Source organism: Lolium perenne, chromosome 7, assembly GCF_019359855.2.
Source record: "Lolium perenne isolate Kyuss_39 chromosome 7, Kyuss_2.0, whole genome shotgun sequence".
NCBI classification, from domain to species: Eukaryota; Viridiplantae; Streptophyta; class Magnoliopsida; order Poales; family Poaceae; genus Lolium; species Lolium perenne.
This window is the reverse complement of record NC_067250.2, coordinates 221,796,025-221,808,179: the sequence shown is the minus strand read 5'-3', so window position 1 is coordinate 221,808,179 and position 12,155 is coordinate 221,796,025. Positions and strand designations below refer to the sequence as shown.

Genomic DNA, 12,155 nt, shown 5'->3' with positions numbered 1-12,155 from the left:
TTCTTAATTTTCTTGGCATATTTTCCTTTGATGCAATCGATACAATGATCAACGTCCGCATCGGAAAAATCAAGAGAAGGAAGAACTTGATCTTTAATGAGACGCTCAATCCTCCCCCTCGAAATATGGCCTAAACGGTAGTGCCATAATTTCGAAGAAGTCTCATTATCATTACGTTTGCGTTTGGTACCGACATTTATATTTGAGGTAGAATCCACATTATTTATATCATCACAAAGGGAAATTACATAAAGTTTGTCTTGTCGACAGCCAAGACCAACATTATTATTGTCATACATAATTATACATTGCTTATTCCCAAAGTGACACTCATAACTATCATCATCTAAACATGAGACGGAAACTAAATTCCGTTTCATCGAGGGTACATAAAGAACATTATTTAGCTGAAGCTTAAAACCGCCATGAAGTGTAAGAGTGAAGTCTCCAATCACCTCGGCATAAGCTTCAACACCATTAGCAACTCTAATTGTTCTTTCCCCTCTTTTTAGGGTCTTCCTCATATTGAATCCCTGCAACGAATTTACAACATGAATTGTTGCACCTGAATCAATCCACCAAGTATTGGTGGCATAATTAACATAAAGGGATTCTTCAACAACAGTAATAGTGTCGGTACCTCTTTCTTTGAGCCATCTCTTGAAGCCAAAACAATCCTTTCGCCTATGCCCACCTTTTCCACAAAAGTGGCAAGCATTGGAATTATTTCCTTCAGCATTAGGCGCTTTTTCTGGCTTCTTTTGCTGTGAACCTTTTGAGGATTGGCCTTTTTCCTTGAACTTATAAGGCTTGGGCTTCACATATTCATTCACAAATTTTCTATACTTCTTCTTTTGTGAATGACCAAACTGATTAACATGATCAATTCTGTCACCTTAAGCCTTTCTTCTTCTTGCACACATCGCGCCATCATTTCATCAATCTCCCATTTAACATCCATCGCATTATAGTTGATCATAAATGGATCAAATTGGGGAGGCAAAGATGACATAATAAAATGGACGAGGAAACCATTAGAGATTTCCATCTCCATTGACTTTAGTTTGGCGGCCATGTTGCATTTTTTCATAATATGCTCTCGAAGACTTCAGTTGGGATCATATTTTTCATCAATTAGCCTTCTGATAAGACTTGTTGCATAAACTTTAGAAGACCCTTTAAATTGATGCTCAATTTTTGCAAAGTACCCTTTTGCTGTCTCACAATCAGGAAGGGCTCCCCTCATACTCTGTGTAATGGAGCCCTTTATCATCATAAGGCACTTGCGATTAGAGTCATCCCACTTAGCCTTAATAATGTCATATTCCTTCTTGAGGGCTTCATAATTTTCATTATTTTCTTTAGGCACCTCAGGAGGATCATTAAGGAGAGCATAATCAATATTGAGTAAGGCCATAGTGATCTCAAGCTTCTCCTTCCACGTGACATAATTGCTGCCATTTAGCTGTTCGATGCCATTTAGCATTCCAGCAATATTAGAGACATTAGTTGCTGCAAAAGAAAAAATTCAAAATGCTTTAGTAAGCATCATCATAATCATCATTAAATTTTATTGATCAAATTCAAATCAGCTTTGGCCAGAGATGAAAATGAACAACAAAATTTTGTGGACAAATATTCATCAATTAGCTTTGGCCAAATTGATAAATAGAAGCCACACATTAATGATCCTCATTCATTATTTTCTTTTACCGACCCGGTTCACATCAGCTTTGGCCAGAAGTGAAACAGACCAATAAAAGAATTTTGCAGTTAAAATGCCCGTCAAACAACTTTGGTCAGAATGACAAGGCATAAAACCACACTTTATTTGAGGATCCATAAACTTTATTTTGCAGCGAAAGCATTATCACATAATAATTATAGTGATAAATATCACCATAATTCATTAATCATAAATAAACTAAATAATAAAAGTAATATCAACATGTAAATTAACTAAGCATGACAATTAAAATTGTGGCCTAAAATAAACATAATAAGCATAATCAATTTATCCAGAAAAATAGCCCTGAAAAAATATTTATTTCAGCCCTAATTTTTTTTATTATTATTATTAGCATAATAATCCTGCTGAACTGGGCCAAAATTGGCCCAGCCCAGCACTTAGCTCCCCCTGATCCCCTCTTGGGCCACAGCCCATTAGCAACACGCCTGGATGACCTGAACCGTCGGATGCGATCCGACGGCCAGGAACGACCGCAGCTGGAACAAAAACAGCTCACCGTCGCCCGGCTCCCGGCGAAAAAAAAAAACCCTAGCCCCCTTTCTTTCTTCCTCCTCTCCTCTCCCGACAGCGATGGCGACGCCGAGCGACCAAGAGGCGGCGGCGGCGAGCACCACGCGACGGGGAAGAAGACTCGGCGTCACCCAGGCCCTCTCGCCGGAGTTGCGTGCAGCTTTGGCCAGCGCGCAGCTCCGTCGAGCGGCTCTGGGCGGCGCCTCCGTGCGAGGCAGGCGCGCGTGCGGGCGTCCCCGCGACGGCGACCTCCCTCACCATTCTCCAAGACGGCTGCGAGCTCCGGCGGCGACAAGCGCACGTAGAGACGAGCTGCCGGCGGTGCGACGGACGGCGAGGCCGCTCGGGTTTGAACCCGAGCACACCTGCCAACATTAGAGAATGGCTCCGACGCCGCCGTGGCCAGCGACGACGACGAGGCCCATAAGGTAATCGTCCGCTTCTTAATCTTGAATTAGGGTTAGGGTTCCTCCAAAAATGGGGAATTTCATAATTTAGGGTTTCGGTAATTTTGGGGATTTTGCTTTAGGGTTGATTACGGCATCAAATCAACCAATCCCCACTTCAATTCATGCTTGACCGAAACCATGTGCATCAAAACAGGGGAAATTTTCATCATGTTAGGGTTCCGGATTGGGGAAAATCATCAAGATTTGTGCATAATTAACTTATTTCCCCTTTAAATCTTAATCAATCTTAAACCAGAAGCTCATAATTGAGGAGGGGAAAAGAGGACAACATTTCTAGGGTTTCTGGAAAAAATAGGAATTTAACATAAGAGCTTTAATTCCTTTAGTTAATAGCTCAAATTGAAACCCTAGAGTGTCACATAGTCTGTTAGGGCTTGGAGTTTGAGAAAACAGGGCTTAAACTTAAGGCATGATTAATAACCAGGAAGAACAGCCTTTAAACATAAGCATAAAATACTTTCACAGAAGCAACTTGGGCATATGCCTTGACTTGGTGACAACACAAACACATGGGTATGTGCATATGCCCTTGATCTTGATCTTGGCTTGATAAATCAAGCATGAATCTTAACATAAGAGGGCTCAAACTTAAGAGCTAGATGCTCTGATACCATTATTGGATCCAGCAGGATCAACTAGCTCTAGTTTGAGCCACAAAAGAATAAGATCAGAAATACCTTGGTCTGAAGATGATGCCATGCCTCCTCTTGTTTAATTGCTCACACCAGGATGGAGCAATTTGTGCTAGGTTCTTCCTAGTGCTTTAGTGCTAGCCTGATCGGTGGCTTGTTCTTGAGGGAGAGTGTGTAAGAGAGAAGGCAGAGAGCAGCAGCCATCTTCGACCTCTCCTCTTCTAGGTCATTTGACCCCTTTTATATGTTTAGCACTATGCACTAGGGGAACCAGCACCGTTGGATCAAAATCGATGTCTCCGATCAAGACAACACATAAGGATAGGTGGCCATTTACTGTAGAGCCGCCTTACTGTAGCTACAGTAGTGCCGCCCTACTGTAGCAGTCCAAAATATCTAACCTAGGAAAGCAGCCTAGATCACCAAAATATCCAACACATCCAACATTGAAAATTAAAAAATTGAGAGCAAAGCAGTGCATGAATAGATGAGGTAGAGAAGTCCTGCTTTATATGCTACATACATATGCATATTCGCTCTGTAAATTGCAAGCTATAAATTTTCTAGGGAAGGGAATGTGGAAGACTATTCTCATTTATTTGCTTACTCGTCTAGGTCACAGACTACTTCTCAACATCATGTCTTTAGGCAAAAGATGCATGAGATTAGCAAAATATAAAAGGTCGACCAATGTATCAGATTAATTATCTGCCTTGTCATTCATTTCCTTTATTTCTTTTCTCATTGTTTCCAGCCATGTGTCATCATTTTTACCTTCTCAGTCACACTTCCTTACTTTCTTAGTCACTCTTCCTAAGTCTTTATTTCATCATTTTACTTTCAAAACTGAGTATAACACTTGTTATCCTTTTTATTATATTTTTGTGGAGTCATCACAATATCTTCCTTCAGTCTTCATTTATTCGCTTTTTCATTCTTCATCAGTCTTGCCTTTGTTTTACTTTTAATTTTTTTCAGACCTTGTCATTTTTCTGATTCTATTTCTTCTTCTCCTTGTCACTGTTCATTCTTTTTCCTGTTCTTTCAGTTTTCAATTTCTCTTTAGTTCCTCAGTTAGTCAGTTTCTCTTTCTTCAGTCACTAGCAACTCACTATATCAGTACATTGAATTCATCTTCTATCCCTCACTATTCCTTCTTTAGTAATACTTTGTTTCTATTTCTTCAGTTGTTTCTCTTCATTCTGTTTTTTGTTTGAGATTTTTTTCAAGAAAATGCAAATGAGCTTTGTGTTTCATTTCATTGAAAAGATAGGTTTTTATTTACATCCTCCTAGGAGGCAGATTACATAATGATAGCAAACAAATCAGTGCACATCCCAAGTGGATTGCAACACTACTCAAAGCCCCTCAGCTAGCTCTTGTCTCTTAGTCTTCATTATTATTTGTTCTTGATTATTTTATTTCAGTTCCTCAGTAACTTTTTGTGTCCTCCATCTTTATTTAGTTTTTAAGTCTTCCTATTTTTCGACAAGGGGGAAAAACCCCAGCCTCTGCATCAATCGATGCATACAGCCCTTTATTAACCTTTAAGTCTTCCTATGATAGCGGATCCATTAGTCTTCAGTCTTACTATTCCAGTCTTTTCTATCATTTTTTAGTTTTTTCTCTTTTTTCTTGAGTCTTCAATCTCTTCATTCTTGCGCTCTCCCAGTTTTAAGTTTCTCTTTCTTCAGTTTTCATCGTACAACTCAGGTACAAACCCGTCTTCGTATGTGTATTTTTAAATTCAGCTAAATTGTTGACTCATTAGTTCATTCTTTCTTTCTTCTTTTTTTCCTTAATTCCTGGGCTTCTTTTAGGTTCTTTTTATTCATCCCCTCAGGCATCAGTCCTTTCTTCAGTCTCTTTTTCTCATTTTATTCTTAATCATTTTAATTTTCCATTAATTGTTGTTGATCATTCATTCATTCTTCAGTCTTTCTCTCTTTCTTCAGTCTCCACTTCATACTGTTTTCTCAGTCCTCGGTCTCTGTTTGTTTAGTCTTCACTACTCATCTAAGCGCAATAGACACTAAAGAGAGGTTCTGAGACTAAATAGCTTATAGAATAGCACTAGGTGGTAGTGAGGCATCCATTTTTCATTTATATATGCGTCTTGCCATTCAGTCTTTAATATCTTAAGTTTTCAGTCAAAAGACTCGCTGTATCATAATTTGTAAGCCATCTTTCTTTAGTCTCTTATGTATTCTATGTTTGTTATTTCTCTTCAGTCTTTTCACTTTATCATTATCAGTTTTGTGAATTTAGCAATTATCACTTTCAGTTATTAGTCTTGTTAGTTCCATAATTAGTCATGCCCATGTTATCATCAGTTATAATGTCGGTCATTAGTTTATCATAATTAATCCTATCTTCATCACAAGTCTTGTTATTCGATTAGTCTATTTGAGAATGTAAAATAAATTTTCTTTAAGTAAGCAACGGGAATTCGTAGATCCTCCAGATGTAGAGCGCGGGTACTTTTTAATTTTGGAGTAGTAGAATTGCTCAAAAATTTAGGATTTCTTGGCCCGTTATGCTTATTACTAAACTTGTTGAAGAGATGAAACAAAACCATGTTTATAGTTTTACACCACTTCCATTGTCAATTCATTTTGGGGGGTTTTGGATTTCTGATTTTCGATTTCTGGCCGGCTTTTGATTTGGTGCTTCTCTGCGCCTTAACAAATTCGATTTCTGGCCGGCTTTTGATTTGGTGCTTCTCTGCGCCTTAACAAACAAAGAGACAAGGTGAGGAGAGCAACAAAGAGATCAATGGTTTTAGTAGTTTGCATTAGTCATGGCCGTACTTTTTTGCTAGGGTGGGAGAGTTGATTATGCCATTGTCTCGGTCAATTATTTTGATGGCTCACTACAGTCTATATTTACTTGCTCTTTTGGTTAGGTCAGTGTATGCTTATACAAAATTTGACTGTAGATGTTCAGATTGTGCACTAGGGAAGGAATTTGTGGTTGAAAATATTTGGAGAAAGAACTAAAGTGGGTAGGAAGATTTTCTTTATGATGGATGACACCCCAACACCGATGTCCACATAAGGGGGCAGGTTGGATCCATTAGAAGAAAAGCTGCAGTACTCGACTGAATTGTGTTCACTCCTAGCACCATGTTAGACAGTGCTCAGTTTGATCGTTCGTGTGATAGTATGCTAACTCAGGCAAGGTCATGGGGGCGTCAGCTGTTCATCGTTTTACTAGAGCCAGAGCTATATTTTATTCTAATTATTCTTAAGCACTTGCTGCAGTTTTTCATGTCTATTACCTTTGTTTATAGAAGGATGTTGCAAGTTTGTCTAAATTTAGATGTATCTAGACACTCTTTAGTATATAGATATATTCGAATTTAGACAAATCTCCGACATAATTTTATGGACGGAGGTACTCCGTACTATTTTTCAGTTTTCTTTTTGGTTCTTTGTGTCAGATGCTTTCCTCCCTTGTGCTAACTTTTTTTTAACAGAGGCAAAAGCTTTGCCTCATCTATTAATTAAGAAGGTGCTCAGTTTTTAGGAGAAAAACCAAGCGAAAACCTAAAAAATCCTGAAGATTCCCAAGAAAGTAGTCTCAATTGAAAATCCTGAGAGTAGGCTGGTCAAAGTGAAGATGGATGCATGATGTCCCACCAACGCAGAATACAATACTGCAAATCAGCACATGATGGGCGTCTCTGTTTCAAGGGTGTATTGAAGAAGCTCGTCCTCAAGTTTGATTTGAGATAGAGCTGGGTGTGTTCATCAGATTTTCTTTCAAACAGACATTGAAACTGTGCTTCTGTCGTTCAATATTCTATGGGGGAGGAGAATGAGCTGTGGTTCTTGTGTACAATTTGCAGCTATGTGGTTCCAAAGTTTGTGTCCAAGTCTCTTCTTCATAACATTTTCAGTTAGATTTCCACAAATTAGAGCATGCGAAAGCCACGCCAAGTAATAAGTTATTTTTTCTGGTAGATCCATAATAAGTGCCAAAGGTTTAGTCCAAATTTGATCTAATTTGAACTAAAATCCCAACACATGTTATGAATCAAAGAGAGCACATATTAGTGTAGTGTGACTGGTGATCGCAGGGGAGAGGGGCGTGTAGTGATACAAAAAAAATGTGTCTGTTGACAAGTGCAGCTGCTGAATACAACACCCAAAAACAATATTTTCAACCTTTACGTTCCAGCCTGTTGTGATTGGCAAGCATCATAAAACAGATCGGACGGCCATGGCAGGCAAACACTGCTAATTTTCTTTTCAGAATCCTAGAATGAATTATGCACACTGCAAATGCAATGCAAGGAGAATAGGATTCACGCAATCATCTAACATCTTAACACTGCTTTGACTCCAATTTCATAACAATGATAACTGACTGCAACCAGTAAAGACATTCACTACTGCTAGCAGTAGTAAGTTGAGTCGAGGTTCAGGTTTGTCCAAGACAGACATGGACAGAACAAGTTGCCATTTACAAAACAGGGTCCCAAACAGAAACGACCACCCTTGTTCTTCAGAAGCAGCCTAGATGTCATCATCCAGCTCGTTCTTCTCCTCTTCCTCCTCAGCTTCCTCCTCCTTTTCTGGCTCATCCACCACCTCCTCCTCCTCCACCTCTTCCTCATCACCCTCTGCCTTCTCCTCGTCTCCTACATTGTTCTCCTGCACCACCATCAGACACCAAACATGAAACAACAGTCAGGTTGAGGCAAATGAACAGCAATATCATCAGCAATGCACAGGAATTTAGTGATTGATTTAGTGTGGGATCCAAAAAATATTACCGCGCTGCCCTCGCCACTGGCGAACTTGGCCTTGAGCTCTTTGGCCTGGTCAACATAGGGCTTCTTCTCCTCTTCGGTCATGGACCTCCACTTCTCCCCTGCTGCCTTGCCAACCTGCAGCGCACCACCACGCACACGTTCAGAGTCACGACACAGCACATGAAGAAACCGAGTAAAACGTGAGGATGGACAGAACGTACGGCGGAGACACCCTTCTCGTCGGGATGAGCCGCCTTGAACTCCGCCCTGAAGTCACTCCTGCAACGAGAACAGAATCGAATTTTGTCAGAGAACAGCGACAGCAGCAAGAGACTCGCTTCCTGATTGACATGGCAGAACGGACGGGGAGAAAGACAGATGATTACATGAAGAGGAAGAAGGCAGTCTGCGGGCGCTTTTTCTTGGCACCGTCGCCTCCTGCCTTGCTCTTCTTCCCCTTGCCCGCGGCAGCAGAGGGCGACTTCCTCTTCTTCTCGGCCTTGGCGGCGACCTCGACGGCCTTCTCCACGACCTGCGACTCTGGTAAATCGAAAGGGGGTTGTTAGATCAGCAGCAGCAGACGCGCGCGAGGTAAGTGATGGGCTGGGGGAGTGAGAAATTGAAGGGGACGCACCGAGGCTGCTGCGGATCTTGGAGTCGAGGCTGCAGCTGTGCAGGTCGATGAGGACGACGGGGACGTTCTTGCTGCACGCCTCGCTGCAAGCGACCAGTCATTCACTCGATCAGTCATGGGAGAAGCAGCGGAGAAAGAGAACGGCGGGGAATGGGGACTGGGAAGGGGGGGGGGGGGGGGGGGGGGTTACCAGCGGGTGAAGGCGCTTCCGTCGCGCGCGCGCTTGAGGACGGTGGCCTCGACGCGCTTCCGGGAGCGGGGGGCGTTGCCGGTGCTGGCCATGGGCTGGATCTGGCTGCGGCGGGAAGGGGAGTGGAGGGGAAAGGGCAATGGATTGGATCTTGCTTCCGTGATGAGGGAGGACAATGGCGATCTGGAGGGAATAAATAGCGGCGGTAGCAGCGCGGCGCGGCGAGGCGAGGCGGGAAGGCGGAGGAGGACGAGGGGGAACGAAAGAAATTGGGGATTTTTCGGGTCGCGCGGCGCGGTGGCGGGGGGAACGGGAAACTGGTTGAAATGGTTGGCGGGAAGGGCAACTCACCAAACCAGGGGGAGGGGGACTGAATCGGCGCTTGTTTTGTTGGGCACAGGTAGGACTTGCATGAGAAATGGATGGATTCCAACTGAGATGCACTTTTAGTCCTAAGTGTTTATGTTCACTTTAGTACAAAAAAATGAAATTTTGAAAATCAGGGAAATCTTTATTTTCCCCGTAGATCTCCACATTCTATGTGATTGCTTGAAATTCGGTAAAAAAAAACTGACATTTTGTATGGCATGTGCAAAAAGGACGAAAAAAGATCGCAAAAAACCATATTTTTGCGACGAATTTTATCTTTTTTACACATGCCACATACAAAATCGGGTTTTCTTGAAACCACATAGTGAGCACGTAGATGTGAGTGTGACGATGTAGGTGCAACATTTTTTGTAGGAATAGTATAACATTTTTATTATGCTTAAAATGTATTCTAAATAAACCGAGCATGTGCATTCAAGAGAAAAAAAGGCCATTCATGAATTCCAATCCATTTTATTAATTAATTTTATTTTGGCTTTGTAGGCAGCCTCTAAACGAGCTCAAATTAAATAAAGCAAAAAAAATCTTGGATCCGAATGACCAAATCCCGTGCATCCACCGGTTGCAGGCAGCTGAGGCAACTGATTGATTCCCGTCACCGGAACCCACACAAGCATGTGGCTTTCTCTCTCCTAGGGTGAATGGCGTATTCAACCACTAGCCACATAGGCGGCACGAGCGAGCAACCTACTACTTGGTGCTCCTCCTCCACTATTGATCCTCCTCTACCGTCCTTATTTGTTGCCTCCTCCTCCTCCACATAGGCGGATGCATGCAATTATGGATGATCTCAAAATCGAGGTTGATGTTAGTGTGGACCTTGAGAAAATGGGATTCCAAGCGAAATAGATTCAAGGTCGCTTGATCTGACTTTGGTGCTAACGAATTTAGTGATCATGTATAGCATGGAAACAAGGCATATATATATATTAAGCGATAGTATTTTAAAACAATTGCTAATATTATTTTTAAACAGTTGCTAATAGTATTTCCAAATGTATATATCAGTTTCTACGCTAAAACAAAATAATAATCATAGGCATTTGAACTAAATGTTAATGTGGGTAATGCAAGGTTGTTGTTAGTCTCTCTCCATTTAAGGCCCTATAAGTTCTACTAGAGCCTATATTGTCTAGAAATATCGAGCATACACATGTCATCAGCATATTATTAAGCTCAATGTTACATATAAGATACACTTGACCCAAAAAGGGACAACACCATCACAATTCTCAATGCCATATATACTCTTCATTTTTATATTTGGTATATCTAGTTAGAAACAATAAATTTATGTTAATATATTATCTAGTATACAATATAAAGATCTTTATTAAGATATATAAGGATACACGCAAATATATACACAATATCCATGCTAGTATCATAAATTAATCCAAGAAGGCATGGGATATTTTTATTTTATTATTTCCCCACACTTGAAATCATTTGGTTAATTAAATATGTTTCTAATGCGATATGTATAAAAAATAATGTGATTTATATTTTATTACACGGTAATATAGAACATCATGAAATATGTGTGTGAATTGAAAAAAGGAGTTATAAATAAGTATACAAGTTTAATGTAAATAATTGTAAGCTTACCTTATAAGAACAATAAAGAGGGTCAAACTTGGTTATATTATAAAATATATTGAAGTAATATCATGTATATCTCTATATATAATGCAAACTTAACACGAACAAAAACTCATATGCAAAATTTCGAGGAGGCCAAAATACCTCAAGATCACTAGATAGTGGAGTATCGGTCGTTAAAACCCTTTGCAGGCACAAGATATTGTTGATTGCAATGGTGACTTGGGGATTTAAGATCATTTACTATGTGTGCTTCATCCAACACCATGTAGTTGTAGGTTCGTAGCATAGAAAATAAAAAAATTCTACCGCAAAGACGAATAAAACCAAGATCTAGTCTATGGAAAATCCAAGATCTAATCTATGAGAAATGTGCAACGAGATAGATGAGAACTAACCCTCGAAGATCCAAGTACTTAACAAGATCCAGTCTCGTGGTTGATGAAGACGATCCTTCAGATATTGTGATCCGGCAGCACTTTCGCACTCGGTCACACGTACGGAGTCGATGAAGACCTTCCTCTCCATGTTCCAGTCTACCCAATAAAACATCAAAGGAGAATACCACAAATATTATGTTTTTATGATGTAAACAACACATGATTCTTTCAATGACACATTATGCACTCTCTGAGACGAGTCATGCTACAACAATAAATACTAAGCATATGACAAGAATAACATACAACATGACATGCCAAAATCTATGCCACAGTCTATACAAGCTCTCTTTTGCATCAATATATATAGTCATGAAATATTTTACTCATATCCAATACCAATCAACTTGTTTGAAATAGCTATCAGAGATGAAATACAATATGGACCATAGAGCTAATCATACATAAATAAAGAATACTAATGAGCTCTGGAAAAATCAAGTGAAAGAACAAGAGCTAAACGCAGTACTAGAAAACTACAACACTCGCAGAACAATAAGAGCGAAAATTAGACTGTTCTATGCAATTAAAACGGAACGGGTCCTTCTCCCAAAAAATGTGTCGGGATCCAACATATGCTACAGCAAACAAAACTAAACTAAACTAAAAACAAAAATAAAGACGCTCCAAGAACAATACATAGTGTATGAAGCAATAAAAATATAGCGCGTAGAAAGATGACATGTTGCTTTGTTGATGAAGAGGGGATGCCTTGGGCATCCCAAGATTTGACGTTTGTGCCTCTTGGATATTTCTTGGGGTGCAGGGGCATCCCTAA

The 12,155-nt window shown here is 40.4% G+C and overlaps 1 protein-coding gene and 1 long non-coding RNA gene across 2 annotated transcripts; both read right to left on the bottom strand.

The window, feature by feature from the left end:
* Window positions 1-315: 315 nt before the first annotated feature.
* On the bottom strand, window positions 316-3,563 carry LOC139833365 (uncharacterized). Its single transcript, XR_011749009.1, has 3 exons — window positions 3,408-3,563; window positions 641-1,512; window positions 316-533 (listed from the first exon to the last, which is right to left on the bottom strand). It is a non-coding gene; the product is annotated as an uncharacterized lncRNA (long non-coding RNA).
* Window positions 3,564-7,649: 4,086 nt separating this feature from the next.
* On the bottom strand, window positions 7,650-9,180 carry LOC127313625 (high mobility group B protein 7). The gene is made up of 6 exons (XM_051344109.2): window positions 8,946-9,180; window positions 8,756-8,838; window positions 8,508-8,661; window positions 8,343-8,400; window positions 8,143-8,256; window positions 7,650-8,020 (listed from the first exon to the last, which is right to left on the bottom strand). Exons 1-6 carry the CDS (start codon window positions 9,035-9,037, stop codon window positions 7,883-7,885), a joined length of 639 nt encoding a protein of 212 aa, XP_051200069.1. The 5' UTR covers window positions 9,038-9,180; the 3' UTR covers window positions 7,650-7,882.
* Between the last annotated feature and the right edge of the window lie 2,975 nt (window positions 9,181-12,155).